General features: G+C 42.8%; 1 protein-coding gene across 1 annotated transcript in view; it reads right to left on the reverse strand.

The window, feature by feature from the left end:
* LOC126336993 (transmembrane protein 164) overlaps positions 1–27108 on the reverse strand; it is a 147069-nt gene that overhangs the window by 104500 nt on the left and 15461 nt on the right. Inside the window, exon 2 of the mRNA XM_050001235.1 lies at positions 12126–12242. Coding sequence (XP_049857192.1) covers positions 12126–12242 — 117 coding nt within the window. The remainder of the gene's footprint in view (positions 1–12125; positions 12243–27108) is intronic.

Genomic DNA, 27108 nt, shown 5'->3' on the forward strand with positions numbered 1-27108 from the left:
TGTCATATATGCTCAGGTGATTCATCTGAAAAGATTTCCAATGTTATTATGGCTGCAAGGAGGAAATTAACAGACTTTGAACAGTTGGAGCTAGACGCATGGGACATTCCACTTCGGAATCGTTACGGAATTCAATATTCCGAGATCCACAGTGTATAGAGTGTGCTGAGAATACCTAATTTCAAGCATTTCACCAAGGACATCGCATTGGCTGACGGCCTTCATGGCAGCCTTCACTTAACGACCGAGAGCAGCGGCGTTTGCGTAGAGTCGTTAGGCTAACAAACAAGCAAAACTGCGTTAAATAACCGCATAAATCAGTGCAAGATGCAAGACTAACGTATCCATTACGACAATGCGGCGAAATTTGGCATTAATGGGATACACCAGCATACGCCCGATGCTAATGTCTTTTCTAATAGATCGACATCGCCTGTCCTGGGCTCGTGACTACTTTGGCTGAACCCTAGACGAATGGAAAACCGCAGTCTGGTCAGACGAGTCCCGATTTCAGTTGGTGTAAGAGCTGATGGCAGTGTTTGAGTGTGGGGCAGATCCACGAAGCCGCAGATCCCAGTTGTCAACAGAGCACTGTACAAGCTGGTAGTAGCTCCGTAATAGTGGGGGCTGTGTTTACGTGGTCTGGGTCATCTGGTCCAACTGAACCGAGGAAACGTATGTACGGCTACTTTGTGAGCATCTGCACTCATTAATGGACTCCATGTTGACAAACAACAGTGGAATTTTTACGGAAAACGTATCGTGTCCCCGGGCCAGAATTGTTCGCGATTTGTTTGAAGAATATTTTGGACAGTTCGTGCGAATGATTTGGCTGCCCAGATCGCCCAACATGAATCCCATCGCACATTTATGGGACGTAACTGAGAGGTCAGTTACTGCTCAAAATCCTGCAGCGCCAACACTTTTGCAATTATGGACGGCTACAGAAGCAGGATGGCTCAGTATTTCTGCAGGAGACTTCCAACGACTTGTTGAGTCCATGGCACGTCGAGCTGCTGATTCTACGCTGGGCAAAAGCATGTCTGACACGATATTAGAAAGTATCCTATAACTTTCGTCACTTCAATTAGGTGCTACTATATAGCAGCAGGCCACATTAAGAAACTGGACATATATCTATTCACAAGTGATACACGATGGTTGGAACTTCAATAGTGGCAACCATTTATTTACACCCCGTACAAAACAGATACGTTTTCCAAAGTTTTACTGACCTTCAAAGTAGTCACCTGCATTGCGTATAACCCGCTGCCAGCGATGTAGAAGTCGTAGGATACTCTTAGCAGTGCCAGTTGTGTTGACAGTTCGAGCGGCGCGGTCTATTGTCCGACGAATTTGTAGCAGTTCTGAAGCGAATGCCATGAAGAGTTTCCTTCAGTTTAGAAATCGAGTTGAACTCATGAGGGCTTAAGTCAGGGGAGTCCGGTAGGTGGTATATCACTTAGCAGCCCCATCAGTCAAACAAATCAATAACAGAATGAGATTTCCACTCTGCAGCGGAGTGTGCGCCGATATGAAACTTCCTGGCAGATTAAAACTGTGTGCCGGACTGAGACTTGAACTCAGGTCCTGAGTTCGAGTCTCGGTCCGGCACACGGTTTTAATCTGCCAGGAAGTTTCAAATCAATAACAGCTTCCACTGTACGTGCTTGAGCACAAAATGATGGTCAGGCCCTGCAGAAAGTGTCATCACTCCTGTCTCTAAGCTGGTCGTAGGTTGTGTTCCAAAAATGGAGATTGTGATAATCTGATAGTATGCACACAGGTTTACCAACCTACCACTTGACCTGCCAACAAATTCTCTTCTACCAATTATTGAAATTTATTTGGCATATCAGGCAAATATTTCCTGTTTAGTGAACCGTTCCAATGCCATACATTCGACATGAGTGTAGCTCTTCCATTACCCGATATTTTGTAAATAATTATCAAATGGCACAAGCTTTTTGCTTCCCATCATTGCATTTTGTTAGTGTAAGCACAAAGTTTTCACCCAAAGAAAATTCGGACTATCATATTTGCCTTTTCCAGTGTAGTTGAAGTTTATAATATACCCAGTCTTTGCATCAGCTAAGCACTACACTTTATAGCCATGCTTGACTGGTTTTTTTGGACATACACTACTGGCCATTAAAATTGCTACACCAAGAAGAAATGCAGATGATAAACAGGTATTCATTCGACAAATATATTATACCAGAACTGACATTTGATTGCATTTTCACGCAATTTGGGTGCATAGATCCTGAGAAATCAGTACCCAGAACAACCACCTCTGGCCGTAATAACAGCCTTGATACGCCTCGGCATTGAGTCAAACAGAGCTTGGATGACGTGTACAGGTACAGCTGCCCATGCAGCTTCAACACGATACCACAGGTCAGCAAGAGTAGTGACTGGCGTATTGTGATGAGCCAGTTGCTCGGCCACCATTGACCAGACGTTTTCAATTGGTGAGAGATCTGGAGAATGTGCTGACCAGGGCAGCAGTCGAACATTTTCTGTATCCAGAAAGGCCCTTACAGGACCTGCAACATGCAGTCGTGCATTATCTTGGTGAAATGTAAGGTTTCGCAGGGATCGAATGGAGGGTAAAGCCGCGGGTCGTAACACATCTGAAATGTAACGTCCATTGTTCAAAGTGCCGTCAATGCGAACAAGAGGTGACCGAGACGTGTAACTAATGACACCCCATACCATCACGCCGGCTGATGTGCCAGTATGGCGATAACGAATACACGCTTCCAATGTGCGTTCACCGCGATGTCGCCAAAGACGGATGCGACCATCATGATGCTGTAAACAGAACCTGGATTCATCCGAAAAAATGACGTTTTGCCATTCGTGCACCCAGGTTCGTCGTTGAGTGCATCATCACAGGCGCTCCTGTCTGCAATGATGCATCAAGGGTAACTGCAGCCATGGTTTCCGAGCTGATAGTCCATGCTGCTGCAAACGTCGTCTAACTGTTCGTATAGATGGTTGTTGTCTTGCAAACGGCCCCATCTGTGGACTCAGGGATCGAGACGAGGCTGTACGATCCGTTACAGTCATGCGGATAACATGCCTGTCATCTCGACTGCTAGTGATAAGAGGCCATTGGGATCCAGCACGGTCTTCCTATTACCCTCCTGAACCCACCGATTCCATATTCTGCTAACAGTCATTGGATCTCGACCAACGCGAGCAGCAATGTCGCGATACGATAAACCGCAATCGCGTTAGGCTACAATCCGACCTTTATCAAAGTCGGAAACCTGGTGGTACGCATTTCTCCTCCTTACACGAGGCATCACAACAACGTATCACCAGGCAACGCCGGTCAACTGCTGTTTGTGTATGAGAAATCGGTTGGAAACTTTCCTCATGTCAGCACGTTGTAGGTGTCGCCACCGGCGCCAATCTTGTGTGAATGCTCTGTAAAGCTAATCATTTGCATATCTCATCATCATCTTCCTGTCGGTTAAATTTCGCGTCTGTAGCACGTCATCTTCGTGGTGTAGCAATTTTAATGGCCAGTAGTGTGTATTGTTTTAGTGTTGAACATATTTTGACGATCGCCATACATTTGTCAACTGCAAAAACAGAAGATGGTTTGTACGTGTCACACCCCTTCTCTGATACAGTATTGACAGCAGGTCGGATTTTATGCGGCTTGTCATATTCTGCCGCTGTTGTCATTGGAACAAAGATTCTCAAGAACTTTCTTTTTCTATCGATGGTTTGTAGTCACTGATGAGATAACAGGTACACCAATAACAGGATATCACTACTCCAATGATTTCTGAGTTATGGAAGCCGATGTATACCCACCAAATTAAACATTCCCCTAGAAGCTTTCAGCCACTGGTAATGTACTGCCAGTTGTCAGTTAACTTTACTTGTTTTCTTCCCTGACTTCATATCTTCTATCGCAAATGTTTAGCAACAGATCTTGCGTAAATAGAACCTGGAAATATATTAATTATCAGACCTCAAGAAATTAGTCTGATTTTTTCGTCTTTCTTCCAATTTCACTGGAAGGTTTTCAAAATGAATATCCCCACTCCACGTGTTTGCAATGGCATAAAATGTGGAAGCAGCTTTTACTGGGGTCGAGTTAGATACATCAGCATGACAAGATGACATGTTTCCAATTTCACCAGCTTCTATTGTCAAATCGAAATCATCATCCCCATTGGAGTAATAATGTTATCACTAATTTTGCCAGAAATATGAAGTATCCGATGAATCGATGTCTTCTTCAAAATCGGAATCAGCATTGAAATCTATATCTTCTACATCTTCTGGCAAGGAGTGCAAAATCTCAGACTCCTTTTCAGGCGCCAGTCGAGGCATTCCACATGGTGAGAAACGTACGATGAACACAATGCCGATTTCACAGCCTCCGAGCTTGCACATCACATCCAGTTCGGTGGGATAAATAGTTCCTACTTACTTGCCTTGCTATACTTCTATGATTTTCAGTGAAAGCTGATGAATACAGGCGTATACCGTCTCCTTCCCCCCCATGAACCATGGACCTTGCCGTTGGTGGGGAGGCTTGCGCGCCTCAGTGATACAGATAGCCGTACCGTAGGTGCAACCACAATGGAGGGGTATCTAAAAAATTGTTCAAATGGCTCTGAGCACTATGGGACTCAACTGCTGTGGTCATCTGTCCCCTAGAACTTAGAATTACTTAAACCTAACTAACCTAAGGATATCACACACGTCCATGCCCTAGGCAGGATTCGAAACTGCGACCGTAGCAGTCGCACGGTTCCGGACTGGAGGGGTATCTGTTGAGAGGCCAGACAAACGTGTGGTTCCTGAAGAGGGGCAGCAGCCTTTTCAGTAGTTGCAGGGGCAACAGTCTGGATGATTGACTGATCTGGCCTTGTAACACTAACCAAAACAGCCTTGCTGTGCTGGTACTGCGAACGGCTGAAAGCAAGGGGGAAACTACGGCCGTAATTTTTCCCAAGGGCATGCAGCTTTACTGTATGGTTAAACGATGATGGCGTCCTCTTGGGTAAAATATTCCGGAAGTAAAATAGTCCCCTATTCGGATCTCCGGGCGGGGACTACTCAGGAGGACGTCGTTATCGGAAGAAAGAAAACTGGTGTTCTATGGATCGGAGTGTGGAATGTCAGATCCCTTAATCGGGCAGGTAGGTTAGAAAATTTAAAAATGGAAATGGATAGGTTAAAGTTAGATATAGTGGGAATTAGTGAAGTTTGGTGGCAGGAGGAGCAACACTATTGGCCAGGTGAATACAGGGTTATAAATACAAAATCAAATAGGGGTAATGCTGGAGTAGGTTTAATTATGAATAAAAAAAATAGGAGTGCGGGTAAGCTACTACAAACAGCATAGTGAACACATTATTGTGGCCAATATAGACACGAAGCCCACACATACTACAGTAGTCCAAGTTTATATGCCAACTAGCTCTGCAGATGATGAAGAAATTGATGAAATGTATGATGAGATAAAAGAAATTCCTGAGATAGAAAAAAGGAGATGAAAATTTAATAGTCATGGGGGAGTGGGATTCGATAATGGGAGAAGGATGAGAAGGAAACATAGTAGGCGAATATGCATTGGGCATAAGAAATGAAAGAGCAAGCCGCCTGGTAGAAATTTGAACAGAACGTAACTTACTCAAAGCTAACACTTGGTTCAAGAATCATGAAAGAAGGTTGTATACATGGAAGAAGCCTGGAGATACTAAAAGGTTTCAGATAGATTATATAATGGTAAGACAGAGATTTAGGAACCAGGTTTTAAATTGTAAGACATTTCCGGGGGCAGATGTGGACTGACCACAATCTATTGGTTATGAACTGCAGATTAAAACTGAAGACACTGCAAGAAGGTGGGAATTTAAGGAGATGGGACCTGGACAAACGGATTAAACCAGGGGTTGTACAGATTTTCAGGGAGAGCATAAGGGAACAATTGACAGGAATGGGGGAAAGAAATACAGTAGGAGAAGAATGGGTAGCTCTGAGGGATGAAGTAGTGAAGGCAGCAGATGATAAAGTAGATATAAAGACGAAGGCTAGTAGAAATCCTTGGATAACAGAAGGAATATTGAATTAAATGGATAAAAGGAGAAAATATAAAAATGCAGTAAGTGAAGCAGGCAAAAAGGAATACAAATGTCTAACAAATGAGATCAAGTGCAAACTGGCTAAGCAGGGATGGCTAGAGGACAAATGTAAGGATGTACAGGCTTCTCTCACTAGGGGTAAGACAGATACTGCCTATAGGAAAATTAAAGAGACCTTCGGAGAAAAGAGAACCACTTGTATGAATATCGGGAGCTCAGATGGAAACCCAGTTCTGGGCAAAGAAGAGAAAGCAGAAAGGTGGAAGGAGTGTATAGAGGGTTTATACAAGGGCGATGTACTTGAGGACAATATTATGGAAATGGAAGAGGATGTAGATGAAGATGAAATGGGAGATATGATACTGTGTGAAGAAGAGTTTGACAGAGCACTGAAAGACCTAAGTCGAAACAGGGTTCAAAATGGCTCTGAGCACTATGGGACTTAACTTCTGAGGTCATCAGTCCCCTATAACTTAGAACTACTTAAACCTAACTAACCTAAGGACATCACACACAGCCATGCCCGAGGCAGGACTCAAACCTGCGACCGTAGCGGTCGCGCGGTTCCAGACTGTAGCACCTAGAATCACTCAGCCACTCTGGCTGGCTCGATACAAGGCTTCGGGAGTAGACAACATTCCATTAGAGCTACTGACAGCCTTGGGAGAGCCAGTCCTGACAATACTCTATCATCTGGTGAGCAAGATGTATGAGATAGGTGAAATACCCTCAGACTTCAAGAAGAATATAATAATTCCAATCACAAAGAAAGCAGGTGCTGACAGATGTGAAAATTACCGAACTATCAGTTTAATAAGTCACAGCTGCAAAATATTAATGAGAATTCTTTACAGACGAATGGAAAAACTGGTAGAAGCCAACCTCGAGGAAGATCAGTTTGGATTCCATAGAAATATTGGAACACGTGAGGCAATACTGACCCTATTACTTATCTTAGAAGATAGATTAAGGAAAGGCAAACCGATGTTTCTAGCATTTGTAGACTTATAGAAAGCTTTTTCTCTTTCAAATTCTGATGGTGGCAGGGGTAAAATACAGGGAGCGAAAGGCTATTTACAATTTATATAGAAACCAGATGGCAGTTATAAGAGTCGAGGGGCATGAAAGGGAAGCAGTGCTCGGGAAGGGAGTGAGACAGGGTTGTAGGCTCTCCACGATGTTATTCAATCTGTACAATGAGCAAACAGAAAGGAAACAAAAGAAAAATTTGGAGTAGGAATTAAGCTCCATGGAGAAGAAAAAAAAAATTGAGGTTCACCGATGACATTTTTATTCTGTTAGAGACAGCAAAGGACTTGGAAGAGCAGTTGAATGGAATGGACAGTGTCTTGAAAGGTTGATATAAGATGAACATCAACAAAAGCAAAACGAGGATAATGGAATGTAGTCAAAGTAACTCAGGTGATGCTGAGGGAATGAGATTAGGAAATAAGACACTTAAAGGAGTACAGGGAGTTTTGCTATTTGGGGAACAAAATAACTTATGATGGTCGAAGTAGAGAAGATATAAAATGTAGATTGGCAATGGCAAGGAAAGCATTTCTGAAGAAGAGAAATTTGTTAACATCGAGTATAGATTTAAGTGTCAGGAAGTCATTTATGAAAGTATTTGTATGGAGTGTATCCATGTATGGATGTGAAACATGGACGATAAATAGTTTGGACAAGAAGAGAATAGAAGCTTTTGAAATGTGGTGCTACAGAAGAATGCTGAAGATTATATGGGTAGATCACGTAACTAATTAAGAAGTATTGAATATAATTAGGGAGAAGAGGAGTTTGTGGCACAACTTGACCAGAAGAAGGGATCGGTTGGTAGGACATGTTCTGAGCCATCAAGGGATCACCAACTTAGTACTGGAGGGCAGAGAGGAGGGTAAAATCGTAGCAGGAGACCAAGAGATGAATGCACTAAGCAGATTCAGAAGGATGTAGGTTGCAGTAGGTACTGGGAGATGAAGAAGCTTGCACAGGAAAGAGTAACGAGGAGAGCAGCATTAAACCAGTCTCAGGACTGAAGACCACAACAACAGTTTTCACTAATAGAAACACTGACCTATGTGGAGCACTTTTGTATGCAAACATTTTGTACAAATTGACTGAATTAAGATGAATGAAGTTGTGAAAACAATGGCACTGCCACCTATGAAATAGCAGCCATAATTCAAAAGAGCACCAGTGCCTTGAGTTAGCAGAAAGCGTAACAAATGTTGTTTGATGGTCTAGTGGTTAGGCTGTTTGTTAGAAACCTAAAGGCCATAGTATCGAATCCTAGGTGGCTAAATCATTTTCACTCTGCCTTTTTAATCCAGCATTCACTTCTCAATGGTGTGGAGATTAACCAAAAACAAAATGAGGCTTGGATTCCAAGTTACACACCAGTTCCCTCTTTCCCAGTCTGATAACTGCAGACAAGATGCATAAGTGACATCTAGTGGACTGCAATCATTTCAGAACAACTGCCTAGCAAAGAAACTGTTGTTGTGGTCTTCAGTTCGAAGACTGGTTTGATGCAGCTCTCCATGCTGCTCTATCCTGTGCAAGCCTCTTCATCTCTGAGTAACTACTGCAACCTACATCCTTCTGAATCTGCTTACTGCACTCATCTCTTGGTCTCCTTTCACAGTTTTTACCTTCCACACTTCCCTTCACTGTTACATTGGTGATCCCTTGATGTCTCAGAATGTGTCCTACCAAACAGTCCCATCCTCCAGCTAGGTTGTGTCACAAATTTCTTTTCTCTTAATTCTATCCAGTAACTCCTCATTTTTCACATAATCAACCCATCTAATCTTCTCCATTCTTCTGTAGCACTGCATTTCAAAAGCTTCTTGTCTAAACTGTTTATCATCCATGTTTCACTTCCATATATGGCTACAATTCATACAAATACTTAAAGAAAAGACTTCCCGAATCTTAAATCTATACTCAATGTTAACAAATTTCACTTCTTAAAAAAACTTTTTACTTATCATTGACAGTCTACATTTTATATCCTCTCTACTTCAGCCATCGTCAGTTAGTTTGCTGGCCCAACAGCAAAACTCATCTACTACTTTAATTATCTCGTTTCCTAATCTAATTCCCTCAGCGTCAGGCGACTTAGTTCGACTACATTCCATTAACCTCATTTTGCGTTCATAGATGATCATCTTATATCCTCCTTTCAGAACACAATCCATTCCTTTCAACTGTTCTTCTGTCTATGGCAGAATTACAATGTCATCGGCAAATCATCTCTAGTATATCCCCTGCCCATCCCCTCTATATACTTCTCCCACCTTCCTGCTTTCCCTTCTTAGGACTGGCTTTTCATCTGAGCTGTTGATATTCATGCAGGTTGTTCTCCTTTCTCCAAAGGTTGCTTCAGTTTTCCTGTAGGTGCCATCTATGGTTCCTGTAGTGATAGATGCTTCTAAATCCTTACTTTTGTCATCCAACCATTCCTGCTTGGCCATGTTAACTTCCTGTCTGTTTCAGTTTTTAGATGTTTGTATTCCATTTAACTTGTTTCATTTATTGCATTTTTATATTTTCTCCTGTCATCAGTTTAATTCAATATCTCTTCTGTTACCCAAGATTTCTACTAGCCTCATCTTTTTACCTACTAGATCCCTACCTTCACTACTTCATCCCTCAAAGCTACCCATTCTTCTTCTACTCTATTCCTTTCCTCGATTCCTGTCGACCATTCCCTACTGCTCACTCTGAAACTCTCTACAACCTCTGGTTCTTTCAGTTTATCCAGGTCTCACCTTCTTAAATTCCTACCTTTTTGCAGTTTTTTTCAGTTTTAATCTGCAGTTCACAATCAAGAAATTGTGGTCAGAGTCCTGGAAAAACCCTAAAATTTAAAACCTGGTTCCAAAATCTCTGTCTTACCATTATATAAGCAATTTGAAACCTTCCAGTGTCTGCAGGTCTCTTCCATGTATACAACCTTCTTTCACGATTCTTAAACTGATTAATAGCTATGATTAAATTGCTTCTCTTGGTACAATTCTGCCATTATGGCTTCCTCTTGCATTCCTTTACCCCAGTCCACGTTCAACTTCTGTTTTTCCCTTCCCTTCCTTTTCCTACTATTAAATTCCAGTCCAACGTGACTATTACATTTTCATCTCCCTGAACTACCCAAAAAGTTTCTTTTATCTCATCATACATTTCTTCAATCTCTTCACCATCTGCGGAGCTAGTTGGCATATAAACTTTTACTATTGCGGTGGGTCTGGGTTTTGTGTCTACCTTGGCTACAATAATGTGTTTACTATGCTGTTCACAGTAACTTATCCATGTTCCTATTTTTTATTTATTATAAAATATACTCCTGCATTATCCCAATTTGATTTTGTATTTATAACCCTGTATCCACCTGTCCTGAAGTCCTGTTTTTCCTACCACTAAACTTCACTAACTCCCACTATATCTAACATCAATCAATCCATTTCATTTTTTAAATTTTGTAACATACCTGCCCAATTAAGGGATCTGACATTCCACACACTGATCATAGAATGCCAGATTTTTTCTCCTAATGACATACTCCTGAGTAGCCCCCACCCTGAGATCTGTTTGGGGGACTATTTTACCTCGAATATTTTACCCAAACGGATGCCATCATCATTTAATCACACAGTAGAAATGCATGACCTCAGGAAAAATTACGGCTGTAGTTTTCCCTTGCTTTCAGCTGTTTGCAGTACCAGCACAGTATGGTTGTTTTGGTTGATATTAAAAAATACGAGCATCCAAAACCTGTGCTTTTCAATTATTTATGTACAGAGTAAAATACAGCTTGGGATGCAGCTTTACTTCATCTATGTAAAGGAAGTTTTTCAGCAGTACACACTCAAATAATACTGAAGATTGGTACATAAATCTTCCACTGCCGAGAAAGAGATTTAGGCATTTTAAAGTTAATAAAGGCATGGGCACTACCTTGTTGATACATGCAATACATCCTTTCAGTAGCGCATGAGTTGACCCAGCTTTCTGCTTTCCTTGAATCTTGTGGACACTATTCTTTGCATGGCACTGTGAATAAGTCTGCCATAAAGAGTCCACGACAAAGAATTGTGGCAATGAGTCTCAACAATGCATAACAGTGCATACTAAGCTTCACAAGAGGAGTGCTGTAACATGAGCTGAACATGTAGCTTATGGCTGTTTTTTCCTTTTCTTTTTTTCCCCCTCTCTTTTTATTTGTGCCACATCAGCCAGCCTTTGATGTGTACTCAATCACACACATACCCTTGACTTGCATACAATATTTACATTGGAGTAAACCTATAACTTACATTACAATGTGCTTCCATCAATGACCGAGATGTCACTCCAAAAGCCAGTTAAACGTGGCACACACAACACTCATGTGTTCAGGTAACTTCCCTGGCATGCACTGCTTACAACATGCAACTTATGTGAAAGTGATGATATTCACTTACTCAACCTTCTCAGAATTTTTTTCATGGCCCCAGACAAAATACAGGATGCCAATAAAGTTTTTTGGTTGCAGATACCTCATGATACCTGTGGGAAGCCAGGCTGAATCACTAATAGATAATAAAGTATCTTTTTTTTCAGTCTATCCATTGTGGATGACGATCTGCGACTGTATTTAAACGGGCATTTATCTGGTAATAAATATGCAACCAGATGCAAATATTACCAGATAAATGCCAAATATCTTTTTTATGAAATTACTTGTTACGATAATTTCCATTAGGGAACTAAATTCTTCTAACTTACCAATGCTTACTACGGACAGTACTATGGAGAGAAGAAGGAAACAGACTGCATATAATCAAGAAACCATTACATAAAACCACCAAACGACTGGGTATAAATGTGAAGGTAACCTTATGAGAACACAGAATCTAAGGAAAAATTTGAAGACTTATGAGAAAGAGATGGAAGCTGAAAAAAGTTAAAAACAGTAAGAATAAGTGAAGCAGTGCTAAAGAAGATAAGAATTTAGATACTTACTAGTCTTGTTTCTGTTACTGGAAACATGAAGGCAAGAACAGCACCATTCAAGAAATTTAAGTGTATGCGAAACACAGATGTAACTGCTTTACTTGGAGGTGCACTTAGTAAATATATCTGTAAAAAGAAACATAAAGCACATGTTTAAAGATAAAAATGAATCACTCAAGCTACATTAAAGGCATTGTTCACTAACTACAGTGTCTTTCATAAATTAATATTGAAAATGGAAGAACAAGAATGCCAGATCAAGAAATCAAGAAAGATAAGAAGAACAGTCTTACAGCTCAGTTATCAGTTCACTTTTCATCAGCACCTTTAATAGCTCTTTTGGCCTATGTTCTAGGAATACACTTTGTGTTAGAATGCTTTTCAGCATTTCTCTATAGTTTCCTTCTTTAGTTCAAAATGAATGGAAACTTTACAGCTCCTTTGATTAGATTTTAATGATACATAATCACATTTCTCAATTTAAAATGTAGCATCAGACTGATGACACATCAGAGATGTGTGGCGGTTTTATTTTTGATGGCGTTATGTCTCTGATTTTGTGGTTAAATTTTAATAGTTTCTTAAATGCAATATCTTAAAAAAAAATCAAGTAACAGGTAATGTTCAAATGAGTATGAGACAGCACACCATCCTCATACATAGTTGTTTGAAGTTTGAGACTCTATGTTATTATTACATAAAATAAGGGAAAGGCAACCATCCACCTATAATATACTAATGTGTGGAGCAACACAGGAAACAGCATTCACACTAGCTTTCAAGCTCTTATCCTCTTTCTAGCAAAAGTACAGTCATTCACAAACACTCTAACACAAATTCCCATGGCCATTGTGAGACTGATTATTGCTACTCAGTTGTTTAAAGAATTTGCCTGAGCTGATGGCAGTAGTGGTGGTGATGGTGGTGGTGGTGGTGGTGGTGGTGGTGGTGGTAGTGGGAGGAGGGGGATGAGGAGTAGGTAGGGAAGGATGGAAAGAATGGCTAGCAGGGAAAGAGGCAGGTCTTTTGACAGATGACTCTGCGATGGTACAAGAAGGCGAAAGGAGTATGGAGGAGGGGGGTTAGGGCAAAAAGAGATGTAGGAAGAGGGAGAGGAGGAAAGGGAGGGGGAGACTGAGGATTGTGGAGATAGAACACACAAAAACATAAATGACTTCAACAGCTACTTCACTATGCAGGATCTTTGAATACTCCCTTCCAGCACAAGTTTGTCTGAACTATAAATATAGAAATTGTCTCTCCAGTGTATCCTGCATTCTTACAATCCCCCAGCCCTAAAATTCTGCTCACCTGTACCCACTGCATCACTTTACCTTTTCCCTTGTCTCTCCCGTCCATAACTGTCCTCCATTCAGATCGGGCGGTCTTCCCCCAACCCCCCTCTCCCCCTGGCCCCCTTTTCATCCCTTCTCTAATCACTACCTTTCTTGCTCTTCATCTCCACCTTCCTCCCTTTTTGCTCTCTCTGTAATACTTTATTCTTCTTGTGCAGCTGTAGGACCATCAGTCCAAAGACTCATCTCTTTCCCTGTGCCCCTCTTTATGTCCTTCCCTACCGCCTCCCCACCTCTGTCAGCTCAGGTCACTGCCATGGCCACAGGAATGGGGTGCATCTGGGTGTCTGTGTTGTTATGTGTATGTGAATGTGAAATGTGAATGGATGTACTTTTTCTATAAAAACAGCAAGAGCTCAAAGTCTAGTGTGAATGCTGTTTCCTGGTAAGTGGTCTCTGTGTCCCACACATCATCCAGTTGCATGTGAGTGGTTGCTTTTCTCTTATTTTACATAATACTCCACCCAGGAATTTCCATTCTTCTTCTTCCATTTTGGCCATCTTAGGACCACATTAATTCGCTTCAGCTTCGTTTCTTCTGGTCTTTCTTCTTTCCCAACATTCTTTGATTTTCATACTTTGCAACCTTCTTCATTCTTCTGTCGAAGATGATTTTGTTCTCGGTCTCATTATGTCCTCGAAAGCTTTGAAGGCCTAAATTCTTTAATTAAAAATCACCCTGTTGTATATCTCTGGTTTCTGTATCCTCATTCCTTCCAGATCTCTTTGTATGTATTGGATCCATCATACTTTGGGTTTTTTGTTCCTCAGAAATTGTGTGATTTGCCATGTTAACTTCCCTTGGTCCATTCTAAGGATGTGTCCGAAGAATATGCTCCTCCTTTTCCTGATGATGTCAGAAATTTTTTCTATCTTGGCATCTGGTTGGCTCTGTTTCTAAATTGACTATCTTCTGTTCTTCAAGGTCCTAATATTCTCCTGAGAATCTTTTGTTCTATCAGTTCTAGCTTCTTGACCACTCTGGCTGCTACGAAGTTGACAGTTTCTGCTGCATATAGAGCTTCAGGGCAGATCACTGTTTGCTAATGTTTCAATTTTGCATTTATCGATATATTCTTCTTATTGTAGATGTTGATAGTTAGTTTATATGCTAAGCTCGTTTTTCTAAATTCGTGCTCCCATTGCTTCTTTTTCGGTCAGTCCAATGTCTGTCCATTCTTCAAGGTATTTGCATCCCTCCACCTTCTGAATTTTCCCTCCTGTTGTCATCCATCTAGGAGCTGTAGTGATGTTTATCATGTATTGTGTCTTCTCGATGGAGATCTGTATGCCTGCTTTAGCTGCCTGCATCTGCAGTTATGTGGTTTGATTAGCTGTTTCTTCTAGTGATTCAGACAAGATCACAATGTCATCTGCGAGTGGTACACAATCTACCCCTACTCCTTTATTCTTACACCCCAGTCGTATTCCGCCCAGTCCTTTCACTCCTTGTCACCACTCTCTGACCACCTTATAAAGGACCCAAAGAGCAAAGGGTAGAGAGTGGCTCCCTGTATCACCTTAGTTTTAATCTGAAAGGCCTCCAACAGTTTTCTTCTGAACTTGACCTTGAATGTTGTGTTGCTTTGGACCTGTTGAACCAGTTCACTTGATTTTCTATCCAAACTTATCGCCCCTAAAATTTGGAACAGTGTGTGTTTGTCTACAGAATCATAGGCTTTCTTGAAGTCTATGAATGTAAGCACGAACTCTGTTTTTGATAAGCAGTTATCAGTTTTAGATTCAGGATCTGTTTTGTGCATGTTCTGTCCTTCATGAAGCCTCCTTTGTACTCATCAATTTGTGGATTTAGTTGTTCTTCCACTCTATTTAAGTGCTTTTGAGAGTACCTTATAGGTCACAGGTACTAAAGAAATTCGCCTATAGTTTCCGGGTTCCATCTTTTCGCCTTTCTTGTGTATAGGATATATTAGTGTCTATGTCCAACCTTCTGAAAGCTGCTCTTCTTCCCAGACTTTTCATATAATTTGTTTTAGTTCTATAATCACATTCTCGTTCACATAGTTAAAGAGTTCTGCAATGACCCCATCTTCCCCAGGTGCTTTGTTGTTTTTCAAGGCTCTTATAATGTTCTTAACCTCTTCTGTAGTTGGTGGCTCTGAGTCAGGGTTTGGTGCTTTCTCATTATAATTGAATGTCTTGGATGGCACTTCACAATTCAGGAGGTCTTCAAAGTATTCCACTAAGATCTAACTGTTTTCCGTATCTCCATACACTGTTTTCCTTCTTTACTCTTAAAGCTGAGTTTTGGAGGACCATATCTACTTAAGTTGGTCTTGAATGTTCTATAGAAGTCTTGCATGTTGTTCTTCTGGAAGTCATCTTCTATTTGAGTTAAACGTTGTTGCAAATATTTCCTCTTGAGATTTCTAATAGTTTTAGCAGTGGTTTTCCTTACTTCTTGGAAGTTCTTTAGATTTTCTGGGGCTTTATAAGAGCAACAATCAACCCAAGATTTCCAATGCTTTTCAATTGCTTTATCCCCTTCTACCAACCACCATGTATGTTTCTTCCTTTTTTCCAGGTGAACTGTTTCCTTTGCAGTGTCAACCAGTGCATCTTTCAACTGTTCCCAACCTTGATAGTTCTGATTCAAGCTCACCTTAAAATCTTTGCTAGTCCTAAGTTTCTCTGTATCATACTTCACAATACGGGTAGTGTTTTTAGTCTGATGGCCTCTTGGTAGAATTTTTATTTTTGATAGAAAGTGACCTGAGGCTAAATTTGAACCCCTGAGGACTTTGAAATTTTGAATTTCCTTCTCTGCATGTCTTCATTTCCATTATTATAATTACTTTATTACTCGCTGATTTCAACACACACACCCATTTCCACGACACCAAAACCAATGGTGCTGCATACCTATCGCATTGTTTTGTTGACTGAAATCAATATACTTAAACTTACTGGTCAAACGTCATGTGGGCGACAGTGAATAGAGTATATGAGAATATGATCATTCACAAATATTGGTAATGGGTTTCTTTCCAGCATACTGTATCAGATATAATTCCAAATATAATGTTACATACAATGAACATCAAAAAACTGATTTAAAATTCAGAGATAATGTGGAGCACATTCATATAATTTATAGAAGGGTACACAACATCTGAAGAAACTTTCCACTACATGAAGTTGTGATTACACACCATTCAAGACATTGTGAAGAGTTTCAAAAGAGTAATTCAAAAAATTTACACAAAAAACATTCCTCATTTTTCGAACAGTGGGAACTCCAGGTAGGAATATCAAAAATGTAGGAAAGAAGAAATTGGAAGCACTTCTTTGCCACCAATCCCTCCAACCAGAACCAGCCTAATTCCCAACACTGAACCTGGCCCTTCCATTCATATCATCATCCAATCACGATCCTCCCCCCCTCCCACCTAACCACCTGCTGATCACCTTCCAGGAAGTCTTTACCACCAACTTAACCTCACCATCATTCCCCAGGTCCCTTCATCAGAACACCAACCTTTTAGTAGAAGAAAAACAGCCATAAACAACCTCAAAACAAATCCTGACCTAATCATCCTACCTGCAGACAAAGGTTCCACCACAGTTGTTGTGCATCGCAGTGACTATCTGGTAGAGGGCCTCTGTCAATTATCTGACTCCTCCACTTATAAACTCTGCCACAGTGATCCCATCCCAGGAGTCCAACACAAACTCCAATCCCTGCTTACAACCTTAGGCCCCTCCCAGAATGTCTCTCCTGAGTCCATTTCCCTCCACACCCTATGAAGCCTAGCACACCCACCTTCTACATGCTCCCGAAAATCCCCAAACTCAACAATCCTCGACGTCCCATTGCCGCTGGTTATTTTGCCTCCACTGAAAGAATTTCCACCCTGTTTGACCAACACCTCCAATCAATTGTCGATAATCTAGCTTCCCGTGTCAAAGACACCATCCAATTCCTTACCAACTCCCCACTGTGCCCACCCCTTTACCTCCTGGATCCCTACTTGTCACTGTTGATGCCACTTCCATATACACCAACATCCCTCCGGCCTGTGCTCTTACTGCTAATGAACACTACCTTTCCCAGTGTCCTTCAGAAACCAAATCCACTACCTCACTAACTTTGTCCTAACCCACAACTACTTCTCAACTGAAGGGAAGGTATATACACAAATGCGCGGCACAACTATGGGCACCCATAGTGGTGCCCTCCTATAGCAAACTTTTTATGGGCCATCTACAGGATACCTTCCCAGCCTCCCACAACACCAAATCCCCAGTCTAGTTCAGGTTCATTGATGAATCTTCATGATGTGGACTCAGGGCCAAGAGATGCTATCTTACTTTCTTCACAACCTCAACACCTTCGCTACCAGCCACTTTATATGGTGGGCCTTAAATCCAATCCTTCCTACATGTTGATCATCTCTTCTCTGATCGCTCTCTCCACCCTCCGTCCACATTAAACTCATCAACCACCAACAATCCTGCATTTTGACAGCTGTCATCCCTTTCACACCAAAAAGTCCCTCTCATTTAGGCTGGCTACCCAAGGATGGTATATCTGCAGTGACAAAAACTCCCTTGATCAGCATGCTGAGGGTCTCATCAAAGCCTTCACAGACAGGCATTACCCCCCAAACCTAGTCCACGAACAGATCTTCCATGTCATTTCCTCTTGCACCTCCAATCCTCCTACCACCCTCAAGAATCAACCATGAAGTAGTACCCCTTCATCACACAGTACCACCTTGGACTGGAACAACTGAACCACATCCTTCATCATCAGGGCTTTGATTACCTATAATGGTGCCCTGAAATGAGGGATATCCTACCCAAGATACTTCCCACCCCTCCTAAAGTGGTGTTCTGTCGCCCACCCAACCTTGCAACTCCCAATCCCAACCCCTTGCCACATGGATCATATCCCTGTGGAAGACTCAGGTGCAAAAGCTGCACAATCCACCCACCAAGAACTTCCTATTCCAGTCCTGTCACTGGTTTATCACCAACCCATTAGGGGCTGGGCCACCTGTGAAATCAGCCACATCATTTACCATCTGTCTTGCAATCATTACACAGCTTTTTATATTGGTATGACTAGCAACCAGTAGTCCAACAGTGGAAGACACTGCAGCCATTCGGCAAGGAACATAGTTCACTGCACCTTGCATGTGTGTATGCAAAACCAGTTCACCCGTTGACCATTGATCTGTCAATGTGTACCACTTCTGGACCTGGAAATGATAGAGGACAGTCACGAACAGGTGGCGAAACACCACAGAATCAACTGAATCTTTTGGTACAAAGAACAAATCAAAATAGATTCATGGTCAGGGTACATGCCATTGTGGTGTACACAACTGCTCCTTGACATGAGGCAATAATGGGGGAAGTTGGAGTTCAGAGCAGAGACACTGTAGTCAAAATGCAATCGTGATCCAATTCTGGGTCTCTGCTGCGGGAGGTGGACCTCCCTACTAGGAATAGGGACACAATAGTTTGGATGCTTAAGGGAGCTGCAAAGATCTGAGTAGTTGGGGGGGGGGGGGGGGAGGCAATCTCCATGAGTGGTCTGTTCACAGTGCTTGTTCAAAACGATCCTGTTGCAAATTGGATCCAACATAGTGAATCAAGTCCAGTGACTACAATGCTTAGGGCCTCAAAGGTTTCATATTTCTGTATCGTTCTTTCCTGCTATAAAACAGGACAATACAAAGACTGAGGGGATTGCTGCTTTCCACAGTTCCCATGTATTGGTGACTGGTCACAATAAGTGTTCTCATGCAGTATCATCTGCAATCTTCACAGACGAAATCATTTGTGCTGCATGAAGACATATGCCCATAACACAGACATTTAACATACCATATGTGAGGCAGACCATATGGCTTTACATTGTATTACTTTTGCCATTTCAAGCCATAAGTCCCGTTCAAATGTTAAAACAAACATGCCGGTGTCTATTTTGTTATCTTTTCATCCTGGTTGTGTACTACAGTGGACATATGGGACAAATCATTGTTCCAAGTTTGCATGCAATTCTTCATCAGTCTTCAATGTTAAGTGCCAATTGTGGCTCTTGTGACGTGTGACATTGACAGGAATATCACCAACTTTCTCACAGGAGAGCAATGCCTGCGACTGATTATGGGTTTCTGTTTTAAACAGGATACATGTGCTTTCCATTTTGGTAACTGAGGTTTTGTGCCAAAATTTTAAATTTTTCCTCAATAAGTTCAACAAGAAAACAATTGTTTTATGCTCAAACAAGACTAACTTTCAGTTCAGCTGATTGGTTGTTTGGTTGGCTGGCGGGCTGGTTAAGTGACTAAATAATGAGATCATTAATCCCTCAGGCAGAGAGAGAGTATCTAGGGTTTGTTACGACAACCATAAATTTGATCAATCTTTTTATGGACGTATCTAGTAGTGGTAAGGCCAAAGCACTGAAAGCAATACTGATGTCAGAGCTGAGAAATAATTCAAGGAGAAGTAAAAAGATACAAGTTGAAACAGTACAAAGGGCAGAGAAGGCAAGAGGTCGTGCAGGGTTCATCTGCAGCAAAAGAAATCCCACCTGTGACTGACTTCTGCCAACCTGATTAAGGCCCATGAGAGTTACGGGCTAAAAAATGCGATATCAAAAACACCAGTCCTCGAGAAAGGATTGGATAAGAAGTGGCAGGCATCCACATAGTCCCCATTTATGAAGTTGGTGAAGGATGTTGTACCTCCAAGTGTCATACACTTTCTCGAGATCAAGAAACACAGAAATCATATGGTTCCGGTGTAAGAAGGACTCCTGCATCACCGTCTCCAGTAGAATTAAGTTGTCAAGGATGGAATGGTAGCACCTGAAACCACACTGTGACTGGCTCAGGTGACCTCTGGATTCGAGCAGCCAGATGAGGCGGCAGCTGACCATGCTTTCAAGAGTCTTATGCATACACATGCTAACTGTTAGGGGTGCTAAGGTCCTCCTTGGTTTCCAGAATGGAATTAATATTGCCTCCTTCCAAGTCGTGGGGTGCTGTCCACCAAACCAGATCTGACTGACACATGAGAGGAGCTGTCCTCATGGCATAGATGATGAAGCATGGCATAATGAATCTCATCAGATCCTGGAGCAGTATGTCGGACTGCAGACGAAGCTGATCCCAGTTCCAACATGGAAAATTGAAGCTTGTAGACTTCCTCATTATGCGAACAGCTGAAAAACAGGAGCTTGTCTCAATGATGTAGTAATAGTCAAGAAGTGTTCAGCTAAAACCTGAGCCACATCTTCTGGCATGTCCACAAAGATCCCATTACTTAAAAAGGCCATAAGGGGATGTGTACTGCCCTTACCTGAAATCCACCTTATTGATTCCCAAACTTGTGCAGTGGAAGTGGACCAAATAATGGAAGTCATGAATTCCTCCAGGAAACCCTCTTCTGTTATTTTATCACTTGTCTCACATGTGCTCTTGCAGATCAGGAGGCCCGAAGATTTTCTATAGTTTGAAGTTCCACAGAGCCATTCAACTGGCTGTGATTGCCAATTGACAGTCGTTATTTCACCAGAGTACAGGCCATCATCTGAGAGGTTACTGGACTGGGCAAGGGGCTCTGCAGCAACACATTGGATGTAACAGGTGATGTGGGCCACCGCTACTGTGCACTGCTCCTTCTGTTAAAAAATAGCCTGTTGGCTGTACTGCAACCAATTTGTCCTTTGCATCGTTCATATGCGTGGTGACCTGTCAGCCACTGTCCTAGTTGGCAGATGGATCCATACTGAGAAGTGGTCACTAGAACACAAATCTGTAGCCACATTCCACTGAACTGAGTCTGCAACAGCTGGGGAACAAAAACAAAGATGAATGGCTGAAAAAGACCCTGTATTGTGGAAAAGTGTGTCATCTGACCCACGTTCACAAGGCAGATATTCCAAGAATGGACAAGTCACTCGATCATCCAACCCCTGGAGCAAGTTGTAGCCGAGCCCCACAGCACAATGTGAGCACTGAAGTCCCCCACAAGGAGGAGTGCCTGGAAGATTTCTGCCACTGCGGCTGCATCCCCAGCATCATTAGGTGTAAGGTACAAAAAACACACTGTGATGTTGAAGGGTGAAAGAACTTTCATAGCAATTGCTTGCATATCATGGTAAGACCTACAATCTGTCATAAATAAAAATAGCCACTCCACCTTTAGCCCTGTCTCCAGTGGTATCATCCTTCCTGTATGGATGGTAACCCCATAATGTAGGTGTGTCATTGACTTTAAGATGCGTTTCTAGTACGCAGATGCAGAATGGTTTCTCCTGGACCAGGAGCTGTAACTCTTCCAAATGCGAGTGATATCCATTTAAATTCCACTGCAACACAGAAGTCCCTGTGGAAGCCATTGCTTAGCAATGGTTGTTCTTTTCTTTCTCCCTCAGTGGCAGTGATTTACTGGGGAGGTCAGGATTAACGTCAGCCGGTTCCTGGCTCTCTGGCTCCTCCGATTGGCAGTCCATATCCTCCAGAGCATAGTCCACATAAGAGAGGAAGAGCGCTCGCTGACCCGAAAGTTTAACTACCACTTTATCAGACTTTGAACTACTTTTCGAAAAACATTTTTCTTTACTGCTGGTAGGTGGTGATTGCCTGAGTTGTGGGAACGGCTTAGTTGGTTTCTGATGGTGGGTAGTTGTATGTGGCTTAGATGTTAAGCTCATTGCTAACAGCTTCTGAATGACTTCAGTTTCAAGTGGAGCATTTCCCCACAGGTACACCATCAAATTGCATGTGCTCATACTTGAATCTGTGGTCCGAGTTTGTGTGGAAGTGTCACACTTACCTACTGGCATCTTAAGGGCTTATGCAAAAGAAGAAGCAAAAACCGGTGATTGCTTAATTTGAAAGCTTTCTTAGCTTCACCATAGGGTATGTGACTCTTGACTTTCAACTCTTTAATCTTCCTTTCCTTGGTGTAAACCTCACATTTTCTGATCCACATTGGGTGATCCTTGGAGCAGTTTATACATTTCAGAGGAAATGTACAAGAATTGCCTGATCCATGAGCTGAGCCTCCACAATTGCCACACGTAGCCCTCCCATTAAATCCCATAGTAATACGGCCAAATCTTCGATAATTGTAGCAACACAGTGGGTTAGGAACAAATGGGCATACCTTAAGATGGATATAACCTGCAAGGATATGTTCAGGTAATTCCAGCATACTAAACATTAGAATAAGTGTTGGTGATTTTTCCAATTTACCATTGACTGTCCTCATAGAGTTCTGCACTTCCGTGACGCCCATATTTTTCCATTCTTCATATAACTCCACAGGGTCTACCTCCATTATAGCAGAGCAGGTAACCACACTCTTGCTAAAGTTAAGGGTGTTATGAAACTCAGACTCAACTGGGTAGTCACCTCTGACCTTACATCCCAGGAGCTTACATATAGTCATTCCACACTTTTTAGAGACCTAGAAATACCTTCCAATGCCTTGTGAATACAGAAAGGGGATATGTTCTCATAGGTTCCCCTATTCGCTTGATTTCAATGAAAGAGTTATGGCACATTAATGATCTGTTACCATGATTCTGAGACTTCTTTTCATGAGGCTGACCAACCGAGCTTTCTTTGATGAGTGGGTATAGGTACAACCCGTCCTGTCAGGAGTAGTAGTTTGATGAGATCATTCCATAGGGATCCCATGAGAAGGCAGGAAAACAACTGTCGACCCAGGCAGAGCCCTGAATGCCTGGTCAAATCTTGTACAACTAACGGATGGCAGGTGCCCCAGAGGTTGCTTGCTAGAGACTGTTTTACTTGAACAGCCATTCACCTCATCAGCAAGTAGAACACTTTGGGGATGAGTTGTTTTTGTTGTTTTTTTTTTGTTTTTTTTTTTAGGTGTGTGCTTTCCTCTTGATCTGGGCAGTGAAGGCAAGGCACTCATTCTCCAAAACACAAACATTCCACTACTGCACCACACAGTGATCATTGAAGCATGTTCAGAGCTTACGGTGACAGAGGGCTGGTGGCACCTACCAGTCCCCAGCTCAGGAACCCCATGGTCGCCAAACCCGTACTCAGCAAATGAATGCTGAGCCCCTGAGGGGGACAGGCAAGAGACTGTGCTCCAAGCCAACAGAAGACATGAAGGCATATACCATGTGATCATTGGATTTAGAGCAACTGGTGTAAACAACAGTAGCACCCCAAAACCCCCATAGAAGTGGGCAGAACAAACAATGGAGCACTATCAGAATGATGGAGGCTTTCAGACCCTGGGAGAGATCCATCCAAATCCAGAGCTGAGGAACTAACCAAGGGGAGGTATTTGGGAGATACAGTGGGGAATAGCACAACTGTGGAAGACGGAAACAGCAGAAGAGAGAAGTGGAACCCAAGCGATAAACCCATCTGAGGGTGGGCAACACCCTGAAGCCCCAAAAAGAATAGAATATGAGCAGTGAGCAGGGAAAGGTTGGGCAGCGATGGCATAGGAAACCAGGAGCTGGGACCACTGAAGAGAAAGAGAGGGTGGGGTCATCCGAGCAGTGTCAACCACGGGACTACTGGGGGCTAGTGTGAAAGATACTGGTAGCCAAATGGATACCACAATGCTGGTTCAAGAGGAACAGGGTGGAATGTGCAGCTGAGCCAAAACTTGACAATTATTGTCCAGATGGGACAGAACTAAGGCCCAACACACTCCAAGACATGTGAGCAAGAAAGTGAAGGAAATTGCGTTTATAGAAACAGTTACTTTAGGAGGTGGGCATGGGGCAATCGAGTAAGCTTGCTTTTAAAAAGAAGGCCCAAGAAATGGAACTGGGAGCCACAGTGAGGTGTTGCACATAGAGGTAAAGCTACAGACTGGGGCAGACAGTAGTATGGTGACAGATATGCACCAACCGCCATTTAAGGGGAGAGAACTGAAAACAGTCAACATGGAAGCCCACTGGATGGTGCCCTGGAGCTGTCGCTCAGGAAGTAGGAACTAGCTCACATACAGCAATCATCCACGTACTGAGCAGTAATTGCCAACAGTCCAATGGCAGTCACGAGCCCATTAGCAGCCATGAGGAAAAGGAGGACACTTAAGACAGAACCCTGTGGGACACCATTCTTCTCATCTGCAGAAAATTGATAATATATCAACCCAACCTTCGAATGACCAGTGGGACAGGATCCGGCAAATAAAAATTGGGAGGGTCCCCTGAAGACTCTACTCATGGAGTGCAAGTAAGATGTGGCATCAAGTGTCATAGGCCTTACAAACATCGAAGTGAACTGGGAAAAGATTGTGGCACTGAAAATGGGACATCCAGTGGTTAACCTGGTTGTCAGGAGGTGGGAAGGGAATGCAAAAACCAATGGGAAATGATCACTATTACAGATGCCATTGTGCGCCAACCAGAGTAATGAAGGGAGAAGGGGAGAGAAAAGGGGCGAAAGATCAATGGCAGAGAAATTTTCTTAAGCAGCACTAAAATGTGTAGGGGAACCAACATTAAGAAGGCAAAGGCACAGGTTATAGTCACAAGAGAATGCTTATGAGGAGAACACAAATAGACGAAAAAGTGTTGCTCCACAAGGGGTAATGGGTATCAAAATCCCCAAGGAGGAGGAGTGAAGGAGGGAGTCTGAAGGAGGTCAGTTAGCACAGTGGGCTTAGGTGGCATATCAAGAGGGAGACAGACTGCAAACCATAACAGCTGAGTGCAGGTGGACAGGAAAGACAACTGCTTCCACTGTAATATGAAGGGGCTCCATATACTAACAACATCCATATGGACCAAAGTGGAAAGATAATGGAGAGCCCTCAAACAACTGGCCCAGTTCCAACAAAGCATGGAACTCACAAAGGCTTGGAGAGTGTGCATTAGTAAAATGAGATTCCTGTAGTATAACACAAGCTGTGGAGTAAAAGGAAATAAAGAATTGCAACTCCAGAAGGTGACAGTAATATCCGTTACAGTTTCATTGGATAAGCACATAACTGGGATCCAAATGAGAGGCAAGTAGACCAAAGCCAGTCACACTTCCAGGTCACCATCCACCTTCAACAAGAATGGAGTGACGTCCGTAACCAAGAGGTCAGACTCAGGTTGTGAGAGGGGCAGTCGGCACCTCCGGAGGCACAACAGAGGCCTTGTCCTGGTACTGGTACTCCTCCTCCTCTCTCTCTCTCTCTCTCTAACACGCGCGCACACACACACACACACACACACACACACACACACACACACACACACACACACACACACACAGAGAGAGAGAGAGAGAGAGAGAGAGAGAGAGAGAGAGAGAGAGAGAGAGAGAGAGAGAGAGAGAGAGAGAGCAGATTTCAGCAAGATCTGCTGGAAATGAGAGAGAGTGGGCGATCTTGGGGCTCACGGACCATTGGTCTGTAACAAACATATGGCAGCAGATCTTTGGTCTCAAAGACACTTTGGGGAGGAGTCCCAAGAGGAGGGGGGGGGGGGGGGGGGGGGGGCCATCACCAACAGATGCCAACGAAGGATGGCACTTCTCTGGGCAAGTAGTAGGGCGCAGCACCTGCAGTGGAGGGTGTGGGAACTGCAAGGGAGGTGGAGGTGTGGGACTGGGATAAGGAGGATGGAGGAGGGGAAAGGGCATAAAAGAGGCAAAGTTAGATGTCACAGACCCAGGGTGAAGACTGTCATATTTCTGATGAGCCTCAGTACAGGTTAAATAATCAAGGGACTTTTATTTATATACCATCTCTTCCTTTTTATAAACTGGACAATCTGACAAGCGTGGAGGGAGGTGATCATGACAATTAATGCTCACCCGTGGCATAATACAGGAGCTCCCCTCATAAAATGGGCGTCCAAATTCATGGTATAAATGGTGCACTGTACAGCAGGAAGACTTGTACCTGAAACGCAAACACTGAAAACATCTCATGAGTGGCAGGACAAACAGCTTCACATCACACCAATAAACTATAAACTTGACTTTCTTTGGGAGGTTACCCCTTCAAGTGCCAGAACAAAGGTGCTGGTATAAAGGCAGTTGTCCTTATGGCCTTTCTGTACACGCCGAACAAAACGAAGCTGATATCGATGTGACTGTCCTTATGGCTTTTCATAACACACCAAACAAAATGAATGCCTCACTGTTCCAGACTGGTTCAGCGTTCCTCATCAGTTTGAAGGATGAGGTCTCTTTAAAAAAAAAAAAAAATAATGTCCTGAACCATATTCAAAGACCAGTGAGGAGTAATGGACACTGGGATGTGACCAAGATGGTCTTAGACAAGAAAGGCCACCAACTGAGCAGCAGTAGTAGTTTTAATCAACAGCAAATTCAATTTCATGTTACTCAGGGAGTTCACTTTGCCAAACAGAAAACCAGGTAGCAGGGAATGGTTTCACTCACAGCTGGCGAGCCTGGCCCTCTTCCCAGAGGGTAGTCAGGGATGTGAAGGGTGCAGGGTCGTAAGAAGCAGCATTAAAGGATTCAGTCCCAACTTAAGAGACATCCATAAAAGAGCAGCCAGTTTTTTGGGGCTTAATAAGTTTCTTAAACTGAGTGCCCACACTGATTCCACCCATTCCAAACAGGGGCTCTCACCATGGGTACCATCAAGCTGCAGAAGGGGCACCTGACACAGCAGCTATTGCTGGGAAT

Source organism: Schistocerca gregaria, chromosome 2 (assembly GCF_023897955.1).
Source record: "Schistocerca gregaria isolate iqSchGreg1 chromosome 2, iqSchGreg1.2, whole genome shotgun sequence".
In the NCBI taxonomy this organism is placed as follows: domain Eukaryota; kingdom Metazoa; phylum Arthropoda; class Insecta; order Orthoptera; family Acrididae; genus Schistocerca; species Schistocerca gregaria.